At 41.1% G+C, this 22844-nt stretch overlaps 2 protein-coding genes across 2 annotated transcripts in view; one reads left to right on the top strand and one right to left on the bottom strand.

Moving 5' to 3' along the window:
* Nucleotides 1–22844, top strand: part of LOC311278748 (nuclear factor 7, ovary-like) — a 1193180-nt gene that overhangs the window by 637551 nt on the left and 532785 nt on the right. The window contains exon 7 of the transcript XR_014625471.1: nt 2561–2743. The gene's annotated coding sequence lies outside the window, so the exon portion shown is untranslated. The remainder of the gene's footprint in view (nt 1–2560; nt 2744–22844) is intronic.
* On the bottom strand, nt 109–8307 carry LOC311278762 (zinc-binding protein A33-like). Its single transcript, XM_084389789.1, has 6 exons — nt 7677–8307; nt 5554–5649; nt 5109–5339; nt 5009–5031; nt 4809–4927; nt 109–1343 (listed from the first exon to the last, which is right to left on the bottom strand). Exons 1-6 carry the CDS (start codon nt 8067–8069, stop codon nt 841–843), a joined length of 1365 nt encoding a protein of 454 aa, XP_084245915.1. The 5' UTR covers nt 8070–8307; the 3' UTR covers nt 109–840.

Raw genomic sequence — 22844 nt, 5'->3', positions numbered from 1 at the left:
TTGCTGGATCAAGTATTGATCTAAATAACCTTTATAATGAAGTACAAAAAATCATGACACTTTTTTGTATACAATTTAATAATGTAACGTGTTGTTTGAAATGGAGGAGGAAATCAGAGGCTTGTAAATCTCTGCCGCTCGTCAAAACTCCAGATGTGTGTCTGTCAAACGAAGGAAGACTGAAGGAGTTTCCAATAAAGGCAGAAAGAAAGGTCAAATAAACATGTTACGTCTGTAAAGTATTGTTTCCACGACTTAAACCCTAATTATCATCCCAAACATTTCATCTTTCACTCTGAGCATTAAATCACATAATCACATATTATTTATTTATTTAAAACACAAGATTATCAGCAAGAACCTTTACATCCATTTATTCCAATGAACAAATGATAATTTCTCCTCTATAACTGAAATAATTATTCATTTAGTCTCATGTTGAACAAACACTGAGAATGTGCAGAATTTACTGCTTCAGTGATTTGATGTAATACAAGAAAAAATATGATATATAATCATATATAATTATGATGCAAAAGGGTTAGAAATTAATAAACACACATTGACTGAAATAATGGGGTAAATGTCAATTATCCTGAAAACATGAATGCTGAAACGGTCTCTAATCGGTCTAATTGTGTGAAGTGGAATATAAATGAAAACTTCTTGTTTATTGATCTGAGTGTTGCTGTAGTGCTGGATATCAGTCATGTGATCATCACGGCCCAATCACAGCCACCGTACTGATATTCAGATCAACAGCACTCTTACTCATGTGATATGGATTAAATATTGGAAACATGATGAAAGCAGGAAGATCCAGATCTACAGGAGTGACGTTTACTGACTATTGACCGGTAAGATCCTCAGAGAGCCAGAACTATAATTATAGAAGAATGGAAAGAGTGTGTGAGTGAAGGTGGTTGTGAATGTGTGTAGATGTGTGTTAGTTACAGGATCAGAGAACGACACCGTTCCTCCGTCATAGTCCAGATTCACTCTCACACGATCAAGCTTCTGATTAACACGAAAACCAGAATCTGAATACAGTCCGTACTGATCATACTCCACACTCCAGACATCAGTGTTGAAGAAAACATGTCCCTTCCTCTGGTTTGATGCTGTAGTTACTCCAAGAGTCCACCATGAACTCTGTTTAACCTCCACATCCCAGCAGTGTGTTCCTGAGTTAAAACCCTCTGAACCCAGAACACAGGGATACCGGTCAAATCTCTCTGGATTATCAGGAACAGGATGATTGTTCCTGCTGTTTCTCACACTGGTCAGATCATCAGACAGGACGAGACGTGGATTCGCAGTGTTTGGGTCCAGAATCACAGGAGCTGATGAGACACAATCAACAGATGCTTTTATTCTGATCTTCATATAATGATCGAGAGTGAACCCAACACAGATTATTATGAATTATGACACTCGTCCTGTTGATCAAACACATGTTCCTCTGATCACTGTCAGTGCTGTTATTAGTTTCACACTCGTTTTTATCATCAGCGTTTAACGGCATCAACTACAAACATTAAATATGAGATTCAGACATTTGTGTCCATCAAGAGAAACTGATACTTTGGGAAAGTTAAATAACAATAAATCAATGAGATCTGCTGAGATTTATGCTGTAGATGAAGAACTGTAAGTGTGTGTCTGATCTTCAGCATCTGATCATCTTCATTTTAGTGGCTCTTATAGTCTGTGTTTTGATTTAAATTAGTTTATTATGACAGTCTGTTGGGTTTGACTTATGTTGACTTGAGAAATGATTTATTATTAGTGGTGCCAAAAGGCAAAGCATCACTATTGTTATACAACACCCTAGCAACCATTTAAAGCACCCTAGCAACCTAATCCCATAGACTTCCATTCAAAGAGATCATGAGGAATATCTTTTGATAGAAGTGTCATAAAAACATGAGGGTGGGCTCAGCCAATCATTAAACACCTTCAACACTTCATAGCCACGCCCTAGAAACCATTGTCGAGCACCCTAGCAACCCAAATCCACAGAGGGATATCTTCTAATCTGAATGTCATAGAGGAGTTGCGGTTGGTTTATATCATCCATACTGGCAAGCAGCCTTTGAAGTAACATCATTGGCAGCTGCCAAGCCACTCCCTAGCAACTAAACAGAGTACCCTAGCAACTGTTCAGCAAGACCTATATCTCTGCACCAGAACATCACAGAGACATGGTGGTTTGCTCCTTTGACTAATGCTAGCAAGCAGGACTTCCATCATGCTACACATGCTAGCAGAATAGCTACATGCTAATAGCGAATAACGAAGCAAAAATGCTTACTAAAACACAGTAGCAGCATGTTAATCATCACCATTTTGTTTGGCAAAATATGACAATCATGCTAATATCATGCTAACAACATGATAATCATGTCAGCATCTTGTTCGCAACATGCTAATTGTAGGATAACACTATGCTAGCAACATGCTAATCATGTTAGCATTATGCTAACAACATGCTAATCTGAAAAAAAGCTAATTGTGCTACCATCATGTTAGCAACATGTTAACTCTTACAAAAAAGAAGTATACTTCAAGTTAATTTTATGAAGTATACTTAAGTAATGTTCAAGTATATTTTTAAGTATACATTATGCAGTAAGTATACTAATGTCAATATGTACTAGTAATAAACTTGTAAGTGTATTATTTTAATACCGCTTGGGACTAAATTGGCCCACTTTTAGTATATAAAAGTATATGTTTAAGTGTACTATAAGTGTAACAGTAGTAAACTTTAAGTGCACAACTAGTTCATAATTACGTTTCTCATTTGTACTGCAAGTGAACTTATGGTTATACTAGTAGTTTACTATTTTAATACTTGTAGCAAATTTTTTGTTTATGAAAGTACACTTTGACATATACCAGTGAAAACATGGATAGCTGGAAAATTCTGTTAATGAGTAAAGTTGAATTAAAGTAAATTCCTATGTACACCAGTGGACTAGCCTACACACAAATTCAGATACACAGAATTAGAAACATATCTGTTTTATATCAATATTTTAATCAATATTTTGAAAAAAAATATATAAAAAAAAATCAAATAATCAAAAATATAATCAAAAAATAATATTTTTATTTTTTAATCAATATTATTTATATTTAAAAGGCTACTCGATCAAAAGAGTTAACACAATTACAAGCAAAGTATACTTTGAATACTTAAAGGTGCTCTAAGCGATGTCACGCGTTTTTTAGGCCAAACATTTTTTGTCACATCCAGCAAACATCTCCTCACTATCCGCTAGCTGCCTGTCCCCTGAACACACTGTAAAGACACGTGGTCTCTGTAGACAGCCCAGGCTCCACAAACGGCAAGAAAAACAAACTGGCCCAGCCTGGACCACGAAACATAACAGTGTTCCAGCCAATAACTGACCAGAATGATTTGGGGGTGGGGGGGTTAGTGCGCGTGCACATGAAGGGGGTGTGGAGGAGAGAGAAGCATGAAGAGGGGAGTTTGAATTATGGCCGACACACGACCAAATAGAAGACGTTCCGATGAACAAATTGCAAAGAAGAGGGACAAGGATAAGGAACGTGCGAAGTCCCGAATTTACATCGGAAAAACCTTCGAAAAGTGGGAGAACTCCGCCGGCAGAAGGGATTCCAATCCGACATTCAGTTGCTCTGTTTTTGCAGAACAGGTAAATCCATCTTTCTTTCTAAACTGACGTTCATGTTCGCCAAACCAACACAAGGACGTAATTAGCTAGATCTATGCAGTCAGCGTTAACTTTGATGAATACAACATGTATGTTTCTAGCAGGTAGCGATCAATCTCTATTGTAAATGATCATGCAAATTCACAGTAACGTTAGGTCGACAATTTGTGTGAATGATTGTTTTCATTCACTGTTTGTTATGAATTTGAATGGTCATTTATAGGCTATTGACAACTTTGACTAAATTTGTTTACGACGCCGCCGTTGTTTATGCTCACTGGGAAACGCGAAGCTAATGTTATCTTGCTATTATTACATCATTGTATGGGAGCTATAGTAACCTCAGGTGGCGAAACGATTTTAAGACAATGTTTCTCTTTTTCTGCATTTTGTTCTGCAATATATAAAAGCATTTATCTAACTTGGCGACATTACACATTGAATGAAGTATCAGTAAAACTTAACTTTGTTTGTAGTGACTACTTTGACTTTCCTTTATGCCGGAAGGGAGGGGAGGAGGGGAGGAGGGAGGGTCTAGCTAGCCTTCGTTTTGTTTGACAACAATTCGAATGTCAACAAGAAGTTACGACTCCCGGCATCGCTTAGAGCACCTTTAATTATACTTTTAAGTATATCTCGATCAAATGATTGAGTACAGGCCAAATATACTTGGACTTTTCTCTCAGTATAAGTCAAGTACACGTGTAATTTTAAGAATATTTCTGAGAAGTGCATAAAGTATATTTTCGAGAAGTATATAAAAATGTAATAAAATGTAGACTGAAAGTATGCTGTCTTATTTTTTGTTGAAAAGAAGTGTACTAATAGAACACTTGAATAAACTCATTATTATTATCGCTGTGTAGAAGATCAGGTTTAGTTCCATGCTCATTTATTTACTCTATAAACTATTCCACCCGAAAGCTTGTTACTATATAAACATGACCATGTTAGTTTATAAGACAGTGTGTAATATTATCTATCTATCTATCTATCTATCTATCTATCTATCTATCTATCTATCTATCTATCTCTGTCATGAAGAGCCTCTAACTCTCCACCCATCCATCATGTCCAGCTCAGATCTCCTGCTGTCAGACTCACTGTTTTGGACGATGTCCTGCATCTTCTTCCAGACTCTGAACGGCAGGTTGCCCAAGTATCGTGGCACATGAATCAAAGCTCCAGAAGCCATCTGTGGATCCGGCTGTGAGCTCTGGACTCTGGAAGAACATTCAGGAGTCAGAACTGCAGTGGCTTTGGATCAGAACCAGAGAGACCAGAGACAGGAGCAGATCACTCACCTTTCCATTGAGACTGGAAACTCCTGCAGAACAAACACACCATTTATCATCAAGAACTCAATCAATCATCAATCAATCAACCAATGATCTGAAATCAGACCTTCAGAAAGCAGACGTCATTGGCTTTCATCATCTCCTCCATGTCTTTGATTGTGTGTGAAAGAGCTGAGATGTGTGTGTTCATCTCCTCCAGCTTCTCCTTCATCCTCTGCTTCTTCTGCTCCTCTTCCTCCCTCAGTGCAGTGACTGTAGCTTCTTCTTCATCTCTGAGAAACTGATGAAGCTTCTCAAACTGCTGTTTAATCTGACGCTCTGTGTGCTCAGCTTGAGACTGAAATCAAAGCACATTCACTTCAATCATCTCAATCGACACACATCATTAATATCCAAGATAAACTCGGATACCCGACATAAAGCGGATCCAGAAGCAGATTGCTGCTAGTCATTTACAGAAATAATAAACTGTTATCCATTATATCAAATCATAACTGTATATAGTGATCCAACAGCTGTAATGAAAATTACTCTCGTTTCTGTTTCCTCACCTTGATGTGTTGAACTGTTTTCTCAAACTCTGCTTTCATTTTTTCATTGCGTTTAAGTTTCTCCTGTAAGGACTTCAGTGCTGTATTGAGCTCCTCCTAGAATTGAACAAAACTACATAAAAAACATTAAACATTAAAATACATAAAACTCCAGATTACAGTGAAGAGTATTTGCCCCCATCCTGATTTCTTTAGTTTTTGTGTAAATTGATTCAGAAATTGCAATCTGAGTAAACACAAAGTACAGTTTGTAAATTAAAGTGTTATTTATTGAAACAAAAAAGTTCTCCAATACCAACTGGGCCGGCGTGAAAATGTATTTGCCCCCGTAGTTACTAATTCCTCAGATCTATGAAACTGCATTTATAATGTAGTTCAGCTGGACTAAACACAACCAGTCCTGATCACTGCAGCTGTTCAATCAGATCAACACTGAATACTGAAGCCTGATTGGTTCACGTCTGTGTGCCTGTACAAAATGCGCCACTTCAAATAAAAAAACAAATACCTTTTGCAAAAAAAGTGCTTTGAGTACCTAGAAAAACACTATATAAATGTAACAAATTATTTGTTTAATTATTATTAAATAAGCCTCTTCAACCCCTCGCCGCCCAGAGCCGGGCTTGGGAAGCTTTAACGGCATGTCAGATTGGGTTTTAGTAATAATCAAACGGAGTTACTCGCTCCAGTTCTCCCGCAGGCTCCCCTGCTTCAGGAGTGTGACTAACACTTCAGTCTCAGACATCGACGCTCACGTCCTCCGAGCTGAAGCACAAGCTCTGCTAGCGAAGGGCGACTCAGGCTTTTACAGCCGCTTCTTCCTCGTTCCAGTGAAGGATGGCGTCCTCAGGCTCATCCTCGATTTGAGATGTCTGATCGTGCTCTGGTAAGACGGCCGTTCAGAATGCTAATGCTAACTTTGAAACAAATCCTCTCACAGATCTGATTGGTTTATCAGTGGATCTGAAGGACACACTTTCATATCCAGATAGCCCCTCATCACAGTTCTTGAGATTCACGTTCGAAGGGGCTTACCAAAATAATACAGTCCTACCATTCTGACTGTCTCTTGCTCTGCGTACTTTTATGATATTCGTGGATGTGGCCCTCTCCCCCTGAGACAGATGGGAGGTCGCCTCCTGAATTACCTCAATGATTGACTGCTTTTAGCCCAATCGAAGGAGGAACTCTGCGCACACAGTTCTACCAGAAAGACTCGGGAGAATTATTTCAATAAACCATACATTTATTGACAGCTCAGCAAGCTGATAATATACAAGGTCATTTGGCGTAGGCCCCGTCCGTAGTGCATAATCCGAGGGTATCGGATCTGCAATTCCTGCCTGAAGACGAAGGCAGGGGCGCAGCCGACCCCCCCGGGAGGTATGGACAGGACCATCCTGGTGGTGGTGGGGAGGATGGGGGTAATCGTCGCTTCAGTATCTGCGAACTCAAACATGTGTAAGTACCGAGCTTTTATACAATGAGCCAACGAATATGATTGGATAGAAGTGAAAGCAATAGGTGACATAGTAATTGAGTCTTCCCGGCAGAACTTATGCTAAAGCTTCATATCTTTGCTCATCAGGACCAAGGTTACGTTAGTAACCGGAATGATCTGTGTTTATGTGTTACAAAACTGGTCCGAGACTCGAAGGTGAGATCCAAATGCAGCTTTTATTAAGGGGCAATCCAGACACGTAATCCAATTAACAGGCAATAGGTCATACACAGGCAGGCAGTCCGTAAAAACAAACAAAACAGGCAGAGGTCAGAGGCAAAAGAGTAATCCAGGGAACAGGGCAAGAAATTCAAAAACCAAGAGACATGAAACCAGGGAGAATGCTCAGAATTGCTGTGTGACAAACAAAACTTCGCAGTGAGTGATGGGGTAAACCAGGCTTATATAGGGTTAACTAAACAAGAAGATGAGATACTGGTGAATGTGATAATGAGTGCTGATGAGTCCAGGCAGAGAATGATGGGAGATGTAGTCTGTGAGTGAACATGAGAGTCTGGTGTGGAGTGCCCTCTGGTGGCTCTCAAGGGCACTCCAGCCGGTGACTGTTACACTATGACTCGTTATGATTCTTTACATGTGAATCAAGAAACATTTGTCTTACCTTATATGATGAAACCACTTCACTGATGGGTCTGAATTTATGATTGTCATGTTGTTCTGAATCTCTGCACACTAAACACACAGGCTGTTTGTCCTCCAGACAGAAGAGTTTGAGTCTCTCACTGTGTAAACTGCAGATCTCCTCAGACCCTGATGAACGCCTCTCATTTCTCTCCTTCAGGAACGACTCACACAAGTTTCTTAATGCAAGATTAACTGGAGGTTCAGATCTTGAGGTTCTCCTGCAGACAGGACACTCCTGAGATCCCTTGGTTCTCCAGAACTGTTGAAGACACTCTTTACAGAAACTGTGACTACAGGATAAAATAACAGGAGTCTTGTAGATTTCATGACACACAGGACAAATATAATCATCTTCAGCTGCTGAAGCCATTTTCACTGTTTGAGCTCCAGCAATCTAAACTTTACTTTCACTTTCTGAAAGACGGATTAAAAAATAAATCACCATGAGAATCACAAAGATCAGAAACAAACTTGTTCAGAAAGAAACTTCTCAAATTCTTCTGTAAAGTTTTCCCCTTCGTACTCCACTGATCGCTGATTCTTTATTGCTTTTGTCGAGACAAAGTCAGTATGGCAGAAAAGAGAAATAACAAGTCCGTCTCTTCCTGGTTAGAGTTGTAAGAGGGTGGAGCTTCTGATCAAGGTGTGTTGAAACAGGTCAAAGAACAACATCAGATTTCTTCATGTAAAATTAACTAAATCTAAGCCTATTCGAAATGAACTTGCATTGAAATGTTAAGATATAATGTTATAAATCCTTGGATTAAACACAAAAGAACCATAAAAATACTAAAATATATGATAATAAAAGATCTTAAAACCCTTATATGTATTTTATTTATTGCTCTTCTTTATTGGTCACAGAGTTTCTCCAGGGTCTGTCATGCTCCCTCTCTCTTATAATGATTTCTTCTCATGCTGAAGTTTCAGTGATAAACACTCCTCTGTTCATCATGCTGATTGTCAGTGTTTGGAGAAACAAACAGATCAACAGATTAAAAGTCCTGAATAAACAGGAGAAACGGAGATGAGACAAAAGTTTGTCTCTCATGGATCACTCGTCAGCACCTTTATTAACACTTATTTAGTATTTCTTGTTAATTATGAAAAATATACTCACTTTATTAGCATAAAGACATTTCTAAAGATAATACTAGAATACACTTCACACACACTATACATAGATGAAGACGGGCAGAGACTAAGACAGAACTCAGGGTATATAAGCATGGATGAAACAAAGGAAATTAATGAGATAATTGAAACAGAATAACTAATCAATCAACCAGGGAAAGTAGGTCATGGAGTAGAATAATACAAAGAACCATGGGAAACGTAGTCAAAACAAGACATACATCTTACAAACCAACACTGGATACTGAATACAGTGTGAAATAATGCCAAATAGCCCATAATATATAGTCAAGTTGTAACGATCAGCCAATTAACCCTCTGGGGTCTAAGGTGTTTTTGGGGCCCTTGGGATGTTTTGACATACTCTGACATTTGTGCTTTTTTCAGTTATTTATAAACATGTTAATGGCAAAGGTGTAAATTCACTCTATATAGCACAAACAGGGCTACTATAATATGTGAGCAACATGTATGTAGATGTTTGTATTTTTAAGAGAATAATGTTTATGCGTGGTTATTGGAAAAAATAAAAATGAAAGTTGCTGAAATAAGACCACAAAATTCATGCTAAATATGTGTCAATAAGACTTTTGACTAATGGATGTTGTCGCTTCGAGTTCTGGCTTCAAATTTATGTGAAAATAGTCTTGCTTTATCGTTCACATAAAACAATACATTGATTTAAATTGTATAAGACAGGTTTTGCTTGGAAAGCCAATATGCGAGGGGGCGTGAAGGAGGAGTGGTTTACACCTGATAATACAATGTCTCACCCACTCTGCATAATGAGCCATTCATTCAGGTGTGACACTGACTGAGCCAAGAATGAATGCAAGGACAAAAGATATATTTAGAAGAAGACTTCTATTGACCATTTAAGATTTTCCTTACATCTATCTTGTAAATATGTTTTGCTATTTTATTAAAAAGGTTACAATTACAACAATAATTACAATTTCAACAATATTTCAAGTGTACTCTTTCTTTGTAAAAAAATGATTATAGGCCTACATTTTATCATATGTATTCATTAGTTTGAATATAGCCAACATTGGAACAGCTAACATCTTAGTTGATGACTTTATTTTTGACAAAAATAGTATTTTATATATATATACATATACATGTACATGTACACACACACACATATATATATATATATATATATATATATATATATATATATATAAAACATATGAGCAGAAATTGCTAAACAAAAGCTTATTTGATGTGGCAGTATATTCTACAGTAAAAACTGTACCCAAATCTAGTCAACAAAATGTTGTCTTTCATATTTCGCCTGACTGTAACGTTTTTATGAAATATTAGGGCATATAAATGTTAATTTGCAGTTTAATACGTTGCTTATACAAATAGCCTACATTTTATTTCAACTTATTACATGGCTTGGTTAAATTCCAATGTAGAATGCGGTCTGTTATTTCTTGATAACAGACCGCTGCAAAGTATAACAGACTGTTGCCATGAAAAACCGTAGAGATGGAACGGACTATTTTCTTTAGCGGAAGCAATACAATCGTTTTTAAATCAATAAACACATTTTTAAATCAATATTTTGTGTCAAATTATTGATTTATTTGGTAGGTAGCCATGTAATAAGCGGGATAATGTATAGGGAGGCGGTTGTTATAGCGAATAACAACCCCTTCAGGCTGATTCAAGACCGTTCAGCCTGTCGGGGTTGTTATTCGCTATAACAACCGCCTCCCTATACATTATCCCTTACATATTTCAGTCGATTTTTACTCATCTCAGTATAGCAATACAGTTTGCTAAAACATCATCATTCATTCACACACAGAAACGCGATTTAAATTTAAACTGTCTTTTTGCGAGCTGTGGTAAACAGCGCATCTCTGCCGTTCATTCATTCACACACAGAAACGCGATTCACTTGAGAAGGAAAAAAAACGTACTACAGTATTCCTCAGCTCAGCGGCATCCGTTGCTCCTCGAAATACCCGCACTTCTGAGGTATATTTTCCATTATTATTATTACGATATTATTATTCCTCACAGCGCTGCGAGACGGTGTAAACAAGTACCATGATCTGATTAAACTTGTGTTTTCTCGAGCTGATATGGGGGCGTTCACAAGTTTGCAGGATTGCCTCAGTCATTTGCGTTTGAATAGCACGCGCTCTCCGTGGGCGGAGTCACATTAAAATAATTAGATGAGATGAGAACGACTGACATCTCGCTCTTTTCTTACAGATTACATGAACTGAGAATATTTGTTTTTTATATAAATTACTTCATTTAAAAGAAGAGAATTCAAGCTTCATGCCTGTGTGTCTGTATGTCTGTTTGACTGAGTTTTCGCTGAGTTATTGTTCATTTTCGGACGCGTTTCAGAATGGACTTCACTGACAGAGAGAAGGCAGAACTCGCTTCGTGTTTATTTTTCTTTATTTGGAAAAAAGCACAACACTTTGTTTTTATTGTGAGTATACACAAAAATAATACACATTTAACAGAATCGATTGATGGATGAAACTTGTTTTTAATATCAAAGTCAACAGAGAAAAATGTATCTCTTTTGAACTGATAAAAAAAAAAAGCGAGCCTATCACGCCGGCGCGATTGTCGACCTCAGGGGGTTAAGTTGTAGCCTGGCTCCGCCCTCCTACGTACTTCCGCTCAATTTCATTTTCCTTCAGTACTACGTCTGGGACTGCTGTATATTCTTAGGTTTCCAGAAACAAATTTTTTGTAGGACCAATCAGCGAATAGAGGGAGTGGCTGAGAACGATGACGTTGATGTGATCACACACATGACTAGCGTCGGCCAATAGTGAGCCTACGTGTGACGTACAACACACAGACGCGCTGCTTTATCAAGACTCGAGGAACAGAGAGAAGGAAATGAATAGTGGAATAAAGTCGTTTATTTTTATTTTTTTTCGCACAAAAAGTATTCTCGTCGCTTTATAAACTTTATAAAAGACAGACATCTTATTCTAAACATAATCCTCTGATCATTCGGACGACCACACGTTAGCGATTGGTTATGGCAGATCCTGAGTGACTCTGGGCAGATCCAATAGTTTTGAACTTTAACAGAGAACCCGCCTTCAAGGAAGTAAACGTTTCTCAATGGAGCGAGGCCAGACTCTCTGTACAAATGAAATGTACGAGAGTCTGGTAGAACCAGGCTAGTTAACCCTCTGAGGTCGGCAAACGCGCCCACGCGTTTTGCTGGATTTTTTTCACATAGCAGCAACATAAACTTAAAAAAATCCGTCATTTACGGTCATATTAATAAAATAAATACATGATTATAAACTATAGAGGGTCTTCTTTTTTTTGTGTACACTCACATTAACATCAAAACCTTGTTTTTATTTTTAAATAAATAAAATAAACAGGGTGCGCTTTCAGCTCACTCTGTCTCCGCAAAAATCTTTCTGAAACAAGTCTGGAAAATGAACTGAAACTCAGCTAATACTTATCACACAACCATGAAACATGCGTCTAAAGAAAGCTTTAAATTTCTACTTTTAAATAAAACAATTCACATTCAAAACAAATATTCTCCTGCAATGTAATCTGTAAGAAACTAAAGAGAAGTACAGTTTCTCCCGTCTCATCTAATTAACTGTAATGAGTTCACACCCACTCGCAGAGCGCGCTATTCATAAGCTAATGAGCTGAGGTGATCTATGCAAAATAAGGTAAACGCCCCCTGAAATGCCTTAAAACCAGCAAGTTTCATTCATTCACTTTCCTGCGCCGTTGGAAGATGACACGATTTACTGGTGAGGAAGCACTTCAGCTAGTCCTGGATAGTGATTCTTCTTTTTCCTCAGAAGAAGAGCACGACTCTGACGACGAACGTTTGTATTTTGAAGAGCGGCTTGATCCAGCCGTGGATAATATTTCGGATGAGTAAGTCTTTTTAAATTTACTTGCATAAGTTGACAAGCTATTTTATATAAACGTAGGCTACATATTTTACTGGTTGGACCATTTCCATACTTGTCATTCAGAGTAATCTATATTTAAATGGTCTAGGCTGCTGTATAAAGTAGGAGAGATGCTTCATGCAGTCTGTTTTCTTTCGTTTTTAATAATTTTGTTCAAAATAACACATTTCGAGCTTTCCATATATTTCTCTGGTATTGTCACGTGTCTGTTCTGTCTTGTGCTGCACATGGGTGTTTGTTGTTTTGTGCCATGTGCTCTCTTGTCTATTGTCTAGCCCCTCCCATCTTGTTATCTGATTATTGGTTAATTTGTCCCACCTGTCTGTCTCGTTACCCTCCTTTGTTGTTCCCCTATTTAGCCTCCTTGTGTTTGTAGTCTTGTGCTGGTTCGTTGTCCGAGTTACCTGTCTTTGATGTTCCTGTCTGTTGATTATCTGAGTTCTGAGTTTTCTGTATTTTTGTCTGTGTTTGTTAATTAAATCTCCTCTGCACTTGAATCCTCGTCTCTCGCTCACTCGCCCGTGACAGAACGAACCAGCCAAAATGTGGATTCAGCGGAGCGAGATTTTTTCTTCAGAGGAGGAGAAGGGAAATTCCATTTCCCTATTTGAATATTTCTCCAGATGTGTTCAGAGGACTTTGGAGGAGGAGAGCACCATGTCAGACGGTGATCAGATCGGAGGAGGTGGTCCGGTGGTCCGGAGACGGAGGAGGAGAAGGAAGACCTCCTCTGTGACTATTCCGGTGGTTCCAGTTCCGGTGGTCCCAGTTCCGGTGGTCCCAGTTCCGGTGGTCCCGAGTCCGGTGGTCCCAATTCCGGTGGTCTCAAGACACAGGAGGAGGAGAAGGGTTCCCTCCATAATTGTTCCGGTGGTCCCAGTTCCGGTGGTGCCTGCCGAGCCTGTGTCTTCGGACAAGATGGCCACCGCCGAGCCTGTTCACGTCACGTCTGCCGGGCCTGTGTCTTCAGACAAGATGGCCGCAACAGAGACTGTTCACGTCATGCCTGCCGAGCCTGTGTCTTCGGACAAGATGGCCGCCGCCGAGCCTGTTCACGTCACGCCTGCCGAGCCTGTGTCTTCGGACAAGATGGCCGCCGCCGAGCCTGTTCACGTCACGCCTGCCGAGCCTGTGTCTTCGGACAAGATGGCCGCCGCCGCGAGTGTTCACGTCACGTCTGCCGAGCCTGTGTCCCCTGACAAGATGGCCGCTGCCGAGAGTGTCCACGTCACACCTGTCGAGCCTGTGTCCTCTGACAAGATGGCCGCCGTCGAGCCTGTGTCTGTTCCTGAGCCTGAGCCGGTGGTAGAGCTTAGATCGGGCCCAACAAATCAAGCCCGACCCTACCCGAGCCCGAGCCCGTTGTGTCCGAGCCCGGCCCGGCCCGACACGTTCACTGTAATTATGAGCCCGAGCCCGATTTAAACCCGACCATTTTTAATATGTGGGCCGTTATAACCAGGGGCGGCGCCAGAATAATAGCCTACATTTTTTTAATGTGCTATCATTTAGGCTACAGGGGGGAGCTGCGCAGTTATATAGGCCTATATTATTATAAAAATACTATTAATAAATGAGCAAAAATTGACCAACACTCAATATTAAATATTCAATTATTTTAATTATCACAATTAAAGCTTTAATTTGATTAAATTGAACAAGCACAACATTCAGCATTCAATCAAATATTCTTAAAGATGAATTATTATTAATAATGTTACTTCAACATATTGTTATTTCAACATAATATGTGTGTGAGCAACTGCAACAAGCAAGATGTGCATTTGTAAATTCGGTGACAGCGCAAGTTTCAAATGGTGTAAGTGACCGCGGCGCGCCGGCGACTCCATGTCATGATTATTTGTCTGCTAAATTGCTTTTTATGTATTAAATCTATAGGCAATTGGTTGATGAAAAATGTATTAAAATTAAAATACAATTTATACTAAACGAAATTCACTTTAAAGAAAAGCTTTCTTCAAAACAAAACTTAACAAACTTGAAACTAAATGTGCTTATTCAATGGCTAAAACACGTAGGCTAGACTTTCTTTTTGAACAAATTGCAGCACATTCATTTAATTCTGAATTTTGCACATGTAAGTTGAAAGGCATTTGTTTGTGCATAGTAAAACATGCTATCTGTAACATTTATCACGTTCATAAGTGTGCGTGCATTTATTAATTATTATCTCAATGAATAATGCGACAAGGAAGAAGCATGTAAACTGCGTTGTTTGTTTATTCAGAAATAATTGAATGGATCGGAAAAGTAACAAAAGAGGACATCGAGGGACTACTATTATAATTTATTTCTGTCATGGCAAGACTGCTTAATGTGTTAAGCAATTAACCCGTTATTTTGCTCTCATAGGCGAGCAGCGTGCCGCATTTAATGCACGAGACAAAGCCAACACATTTGTTGTCACTCCCCACAACTAGTTTAAAATGTTGCCATACCTCCGATTTTCCTCCAAACTTGCTCAAAGTTAATTCTCCTGTTTTAATTTTTTTCTTTGCTTCTTCAAGCACTTAAGCTACAGAATAGTACAGCACGCACAGCAGGAGTGATGCGTCACGCGTGCGAGACTGCGAGTGCGAGTGGACGAGACGCTGCCTGCGCATGACACGTGACGTGCTTTATCAAGGGCCCGACCCGACCCGGCCCGAGGACAGTGGCGGGAAATATCGGCCCGGCCCGGCCCGGCCCGCGGGTCGGGTCGGGTCGAGTCCGGGCTCGGGCTCGGGCAGAGAATCTAAGCTCTAGCCGGTGGTGTCTGTTCCTGAGCCGGTGGTGTCTGTTCATGAGCCGGTGGTGTCTGTTCCTGAGCCGGTGGTGTCTGTTCCTGTTCCTGAGCCGGTGGTGTCTGTTCCTGTTCCTGAGCCGGTGGTGTCTGTTCCTGTTCCTGAGCCGGTGGTGTCTGTTCCTGTTCCTGAGCCGGTGGTGTCTGTTCCTGTTCCTGAGCCTGAGCCAGTGTCTGTTCCTGAGCCGGAGCCAGTGTCTGTTCCTGTGTCTTTGTCTGTGTCTTTGTCTGTGTCTTTGTCTGTGTCTTTGTCTGTGTCTTTGTCTGTGTCTGTGTCTGTGTCTGTTCCTGAACCTGAGCCTGTGGTGCCAGTTCCAGTGCCTGAGCCGGTGGTGCCAGTTCCAGTGCCTGAGCCGGTGGTGCCAGTTCCAGTGCCTGAGCCGGTGGTGCCAGTTCCAGTGCCTGAGCCGGTGGTGCCAGTTCCAGTGCCTGAGCCGGTGGTGCCAGTTCCAGTGCCTGAGCCGGTGGTGCCAGTTCCAGTGCCTGAGCCTGTGGTGCCAGTTCCAGTGCCTGAGCCTGTGGTGCCAGTTCCAGTGCCTGAGCCGGTGGCGCCAGTTCCAGTGCCTGAGCCGGTGGCGCCAGTTCCAGTGCCTGAGCCGGTGGTGCCAGTTCCAGTTCCTGAGCCGTTGGCGTCTGTTCCAGTTCCTGCGCCCTGGCCGCCCGAGGGGTCGTCTCCGCCCTGGCCGCCCGAGGGGTCGTCTCCGCCCTGGCCGCCCGAGGGGTCGTCTCCGCCCTGGCCGCCCGAGGGGTCGTCTCCGCCCTGGCCGCCCGATGGACTGTTTGCTCTGCCCTGGCCGCCCGAGGAGAAGTCTCCGCCCTGGCCGCCCGAGGGAGAGTCTCCGCCCTGGCCGCCCGAGGGAAAGTCTCCGCCCTGGCCGCCCGAGGGAAAGTCTCCGCCCTGGCCGCCCGAGGGAAAGTCTCCGCCCTGGCCACCGGATGGACTGTTCGCTTTGCCCCGGCCGCCCGACGGTCTGTTCGCTTCGCCCCGGCCACCCGATGTACTGCTTGTTTCGCCCCGGCCACCCGATGTACTGCTTGTTTCGCCCCGGCCACCAGATGGACTGTTTGCTTCGCCCTGTTCCCCCGATGTACTGTCTGTGTCACCCTGGCCCCTTTGAGTCTGTTACCCCCTGTTTCTGTTTCCCTTCTTGGACCTGGCCCCCCGTCCCTCCCGTCCCTCCCGTCCCGCCCTGGTCTGTCCCTCCCGTCCCTAGTGGAGCGTCTGGTAGCCGCTCCTTAAGGAGGGGGTAATGTCACGTGTCTGTTCTGTCTTGTGCTGCACATGGGTGTTTGTTGTTTTGTGCCATGTGCTCTCTTGTCTATTGTCTAGCCCCTCCCATCTTGTTATCTGATTATTGGTTAATTTGTCCCACCTGTCTGTCTCGTTACCCTCCTTTGTTGTTCCCCTATTTAGCCTCCTTGTGTTTGTAGTCTTGTGCTGGTTCGTTGTCCGAGTTACCTGTCTTTGATGTTCCTGTCTGTTGATTATCTGAGTTCTGAGTTTTCTGTATTTTTGTCTGTGTTTGTTAATTAAATCTCCTCTGCACTTGAATCCTCGTCTCTCGCTCACTCGCCCGTGACAGGTATTTTAGGCAAAGCTTATGAGTTTGGGTTCATTTATGAGATGAGCTCCAGTTCACATGCCGACACGGAGCTTTATTGCCTGCTATTTTTAATTCTTATGTATTAAATACAAAACGAAATTCACTTTAAAGAAAGGCTTTATACAAAAAATAAACCTAATGAAATGGTCAAAATCTTGTCTGCCCACTCCATTTGTCTCGCGATTGCGCATGATCTTAGATCATGGCCTGTATGAAAGTTAGGATTTTGAAATTAATTTAGAAAATATTATGTATGTTTAGATTATATTTTGACTAGTGTTTATGCTGCCTCATTATCATCAACGAAAAGTGCTTGCAAATATCTATTGCAAATGTGTGTATGTGCTGAAATGTGTAAATATGCCCAGCTGATGAATTGCAAATGTGTTAATGTTTGCGTTGTGCTATCTCCGTAATGGCCCATTGACACGCAATATATGCCTACAGCACGTGTCTACAATTATTCGCATCAGTTATTCATATAGACTAATGGTAATATACTTTGAAATATTTATGTTATAATAGTTTTCAACTTTTAAAAAAAAAAGGAATGTAGCTGCATCACCTTCATCTGCAACTCGGAGAGTGCGCAGCAACACAGTCGAACATCAGAATGAGTAAGTACATATTTACCCATGTTAGTTAATTTTTTTTTACAATATGAGCCTGTATGACTTTATTTTTGGTTGATAATATTACATATTTTTTCTTTGTGTTATCTTATCAGCATGCTATGTCCATCAGTTGTGCATGTGCTGGAATAGTAGTCTAAAATATATGATAATAATAGTTTTTAACTTTTTTTGAAAGGAATGATGTAGGTTCTGCAACTCGCACTAAGAGGACATGCAGAAATCAGAAAGAGTAAGTACATATTTACCCACTATTTTACAGATGTTAGACCTGATGTTGTTTTATCAACATGCTGACTGTCCATCAGTTATGCATGTGTACTTAGTACTTTGTTCAACCTTTATTAATATTAATATTATTATTTTTATAGGAATGTGGTAGCATCACCCTCAGCCTCACCTGCAACTCGCACTGGGAGGGCACGCGACAGGTGTCGTTCAGTTTTGAGAACAACTGAAAAGTAAGTACACTTATTCCCTTTCTTTCAGATATTAGTATTATTCTGGTTTTACATATTCTGGTTTTACATAGTCCATACAAACATTATGTGTCTGTATGGCTTTGCATCTGGCCAATGTTACTTTTAATGATTGAAAAGCAGTTGTTATTTTGTGTAATAAAAATGCTCACAGTTGTTTGTTTGTTTTACAGCTATAAAGGTGATGGTGATCATCAGACACCTGTTGCAAAGAGGGCCAAGACAAACATTCAGACAAGCAGCAAGCAGTCTACTCTGTCATGGAAAACAGAGACTGACATTGATATGGTTCCACAGACTCTGAGATTCCTGCCTGCACGGAAACCTGGCCCACAGCTGAGTCCTGCTGATGCACACACTCCTCTGAGTCTCTTCAAAATGTTTTTTTTTCTGAGAATGCAGTGTCAACTCTGTGCCACAACACCAATGCTCAAGCTGCTGGTGCAATTGCTAAAGGCCGCAAATATAAATGGACTGATGTCAGCATCAGTGAGATGTACCGCTACATTGGGCTGCTTTTTTACATGGCTATGGTGAAGATCAGCTCCATCAGCGACTACTGGCGGCAAGACAGTCTTTTCTCTTTGCCTTTTCCTGCCACAATCATGTCCCGAGACCGATACCGCACCATTTCATGGAATGTGCACATGAGTCACCCAGATGCAGATAAGGAGAATGACAGAAAGAGGGGCACACCTGAACATGACCGGCTTTTCAGGGTCAAACCTCTCATGGACAGTATTCGTCATGCTTGTAAAGCCTTCTATCATCCTAAAATAAACTTAGCTGTCGATGAGAGAATGGTGGCATGCAAATCACATACAGGTATGACGCAGTACATGAAAGCCAAGCCAACCAGATGGGGTTTCAAGTTGTTTGTTCTTGCAGACTCATCAAATGGATACACTTTGGACTTTTCTGTGTACACAGGAAAGAACAACTTTCCTTCAGGCCATGGACTGTCACATGATGCTGTAACATCTCTTTTGGACTGTAAAGTTTTAGGCTCTGGGTACCATGTGTACATGGACAATTTCTACACAAGCCCAAAGCTCCTCAAAGACCTGTTTGCAATGAAGTTTGGTGCATGTGGGACTTACAGGGACAACAGGAAGGATTGCCCACGTGATGCAACTAATTCACTCTCCAAAAAATCTGCCAGAGGATCCATCAGGTGGATTCGGGATGGCCCTCTTGTATTTGTGAAGTGGATGGACACACGAGAGGTGTCTGTCTGTTCCACCATTCAATCTGCTTATACAGGAGACACTGCACAGAGGAGGGTGAAAACAAAAGATACATGGAGGACAAAGACATTTCCATGTCCTGCACCTGTGACTGCCTACAACAAACACATGGGGGGTGTGGACCTGTCCGATCAGCTCTTACAGTACTACACTGCACAACACAAAACAATGAAGTGGTACAGAAAGATCTTTCTACACTTCTTGGACATTGCTGCCACCAATGCTTTCCTTATCCACAAAGAGCTATGTGGTAACATGACCCATAAACAGTTCATGGAACAGCTTATTGCAGAGCTCTGTGGTGTGTCACAGAAAGTAGCACCAAAACCAACCAGTAGTGACCATGTGCCGGTTTCAGGAGCGGAGCTGATCTCAGATGCAAAGAACATTTGCACAGTTGGTCGCAAGATCTGTGTGCTTTGCAAAGGACAGCTTGGTAAAAGGCAGGACACACCTTGGAAATGCCAGGCATGTAATGTTCACTTGTGTCTTCAGCTGAACAGGAACTGTTTTCAAAAATGGCACCAAGACATGTAACTATATTCTATCTGCCTTTATTTTAGTTTTTGCTCATTTTGCATTATTTTGCTTTATTTTGCTTAGAGCCCGCATCAACGGGGCATAAGCATTTACTGTGAGATACCTGCAAATTTAGAACATTTAGTTCCTCCACATAGAGGAATTACAATAAAACAGATTGAAAAACAAAACCTTTGAATCTCCTCTTCTTTGTTCAGGCACTTGATGGCCCATTAGCCAGTGGGGGAGTGTCTGTCACACCCCTGGTCTGAATCTCATTAATATTGATGAGCCATTACCACTCCCACGCATAAACCTCTTCTGACAAAAAAACTGTTTTACAAGGTTTAAATCAATGTATTGTTTTATGAGAACGATTAGGCAGGATGATTTTCAGATCATTTTGAAGAAAAAACACTAGGCAACAACATCCATTTGTCAAAAGTCTTGTGTACACATATTTAGTATGTGTTTTGAGGTTTTATTTCAGCAACTTTCATTTTTATTTTTTCAAATAACCACGCATAAACATTATTCTCTTAAAAACACAAAGATTTACAAGCATGTTGATCAGATATGATGGTAGCCCTGTTTGTGCTTTATAGAGTGAATTTACACCTTTGCCATTAATATGTTTATAAATAACTGAAAAAACAACAAATGTCAGAGCATGTCAGAACACCTCCAGGGCCCAAAAAACCCCTCAGACTCCAGAGGGTTAAAGGTAGGGTAGGTAATCCTTTTTCTAAAAAAAAAAACATTCCAAATTTGTTTAAACTGTCTTTATATACCAATACATAATTAAAATGTAAGTACTCTGAAAAAGAAAATATAAAAATCGAGTGACTGTAGACCTTTTAATCTGCAATAAACACAGCTCATTATTTCCATTCACTCCCACCCCCTCCCTTCTGAGCTCCTTCCAAAGCCACGCCCCCAAAACACATGAACGCGCGACGCCAAACGCTCAGGCTCAGCTGGAAGACGCATTTATTACCTGAGACGAGTGGAGAGGAAGGAGCGCAGTACATACAGTGACATCATTTCAGAATCACATGTAATAAAATACCTAACTTTATCACTATGAATATAAACAAATAAGATTTATTTTAGTACTCACTATCAAGCTAGCATATCGATAATGGTAAAGTTTCATTCGGTAACGAGCTATATTTATAAGGCAAAACTAAAAACAGGTTGCATTGATACACGTTTTTCCATTACCATCAGTTACACTGTGATGAAGGTGAATTTCGTGTAAGATTCATAACATATACAGTGTTTTGCATGTAAGAGTTTCCATGATGAAAACATTGTTGACTCTAATGAAGACTAACGTACACTCCGAGTCCGGAGACAAGTACCGCATCGTCGGTTCGAGGACAGGTCCGGGGTTGAGGGAGAAGCAGAGGAGGTCGTTCAAGAGTGCAGGCAGGGTCCGAGGAAGTAGTTTTTGCCTTGTTTGCCTTCGCTGACTGCATATGCAGGTGCTTTGAGCTGAATATTTCCGGGAACGGTGACATGTGATGAGTGCACGCAGGGCAGCGCGCGCAGTGGGGCTCGGGCACGAGACATGAAGGCATCTGATTGGTTCTTTACATTCGCACCGAATGGCAGTGATTGGTCAGAGTTTTTACTGTCCTGCAGCTGCTACAGAGGTCTGATTGTTTTCATTCCTTTTTCTGAACACATAATGTATTGACTACTCTCAGGATGGAAGGACCATTTCACCCAGTATAAAAAAAAGTGTTTCTGAACAGGATTACCTACCCTACCTTTAAGTTGAGTTACAAAAGTTAAAATGGGGTCAGATTTACTGTGTGAGGAATTGGGTGTTAAAAGGATGAGACAAAAACTGAGGTTAAAGTGGATAAGAACGGTGTATTTACAATCTTCACAGGAGACTTTGAAACAATACAATAAAACCAGGAACACTCAGGCTGTTAAAAGCATAGAGTCCATCGCACCCTAAAACAGCCCATAAGAATCCTTGGGTGTTGAAGCGTCCCAGTGTTCGTGTCCACCAGTGTATATACAGTCCAAAAGAAGTGATAATCCAAAAGCATGAAGTTGTGTCTGGAAAGGTGAGTCCGCAAGATGGAAACTCCTCACTCCAGAACAGTGATTGGTATCTGTTGTAGAGATCTGCAGCTGAAGCCTGAACCCGGCCCGTACCCGAAATCATTTAACCCGACCCGACCCGACCATTAAGGTTATTTTTGAAGCCTGAACTCAAGGTCCGTTTCTCATAGAAAATATATATAGATATTTCATCAATTTTGCGGCGTTCCCCGCGGCTTTCAAGTTTTCCACGAAGCTCAGCGTACTCCTGCTTAATTGAATCCAAGGTAAGGAACACAGTGCTAAACCTGGTGTCTGACATTTGCCTGACAGTTTTTGATAACTGGCTTATTATACCCGTTTGCTTGACGCATCTCACAAGTGCCTTTGCTGAGACAAAGTCAAAGTCTGTGTGACCTCTGGTGAGCAGTCTCGTAGTTCGGCAGAATCAAGCATGTGTTTGAGAACTGTGTTATAAACATGGTCCTGACAATCCAGGCGATGATACGGCGCGAGTGCAGCAATCATGTTTGATCTCTGGTCAGTGACCCAGACGACTTTGTTCATCACACAGGCATCAAATCCAAGTACAGATACGAGCTGTCTCTGTAATTCTCTCCGTATGTTGTCACCGGTTTCCGCTTCTTCAGGGGGAACATCGCTGTTTTAAGGACTCTGCTTCCAAGCAATAAATCTGGAGTGATGTAGTGGCAAGTGAT

Source organism: Rutilus rutilus, assembly GCF_951802725.1.
Source record: "Rutilus rutilus genome assembly, chromosome: 19".
Classification (NCBI taxonomy): domain Eukaryota; kingdom Metazoa; phylum Chordata; class Actinopteri; order Cypriniformes; family Leuciscidae; genus Rutilus; species Rutilus rutilus.
Note: the sequence above shows the minus strand (reverse complement) of the source record. Positions and strands in the feature narration are given on the sequence as shown.

What these genes read in the sequence shown, in the direction of transcription:
- LOC311278762 (XM_084389789.1), bottom strand. Translation starts at nt 8,069, where the DNA reads ATGGCTTCAGCAGCTGAAGATGATTATATTTGTCCTGTGTGTCATGAA. An exon ending in AAACAGTTCAACACATCAAG is followed by an intron (nt 5,340 to 5,553) that starts GTGAGGAAACAG and finishes CTTTGATTTCAG; the next exon opens with TCTCAAGCTGAGCACACAGA. An exon ending in TTTCCAGTCTCAATGGAAAG is followed by an intron (nt 4,928 to 5,008) that starts GTGAGTGATCTG and finishes ATGTTCTTCCAG; the next exon opens with AGTCCAGAGCTCACAGCCGG.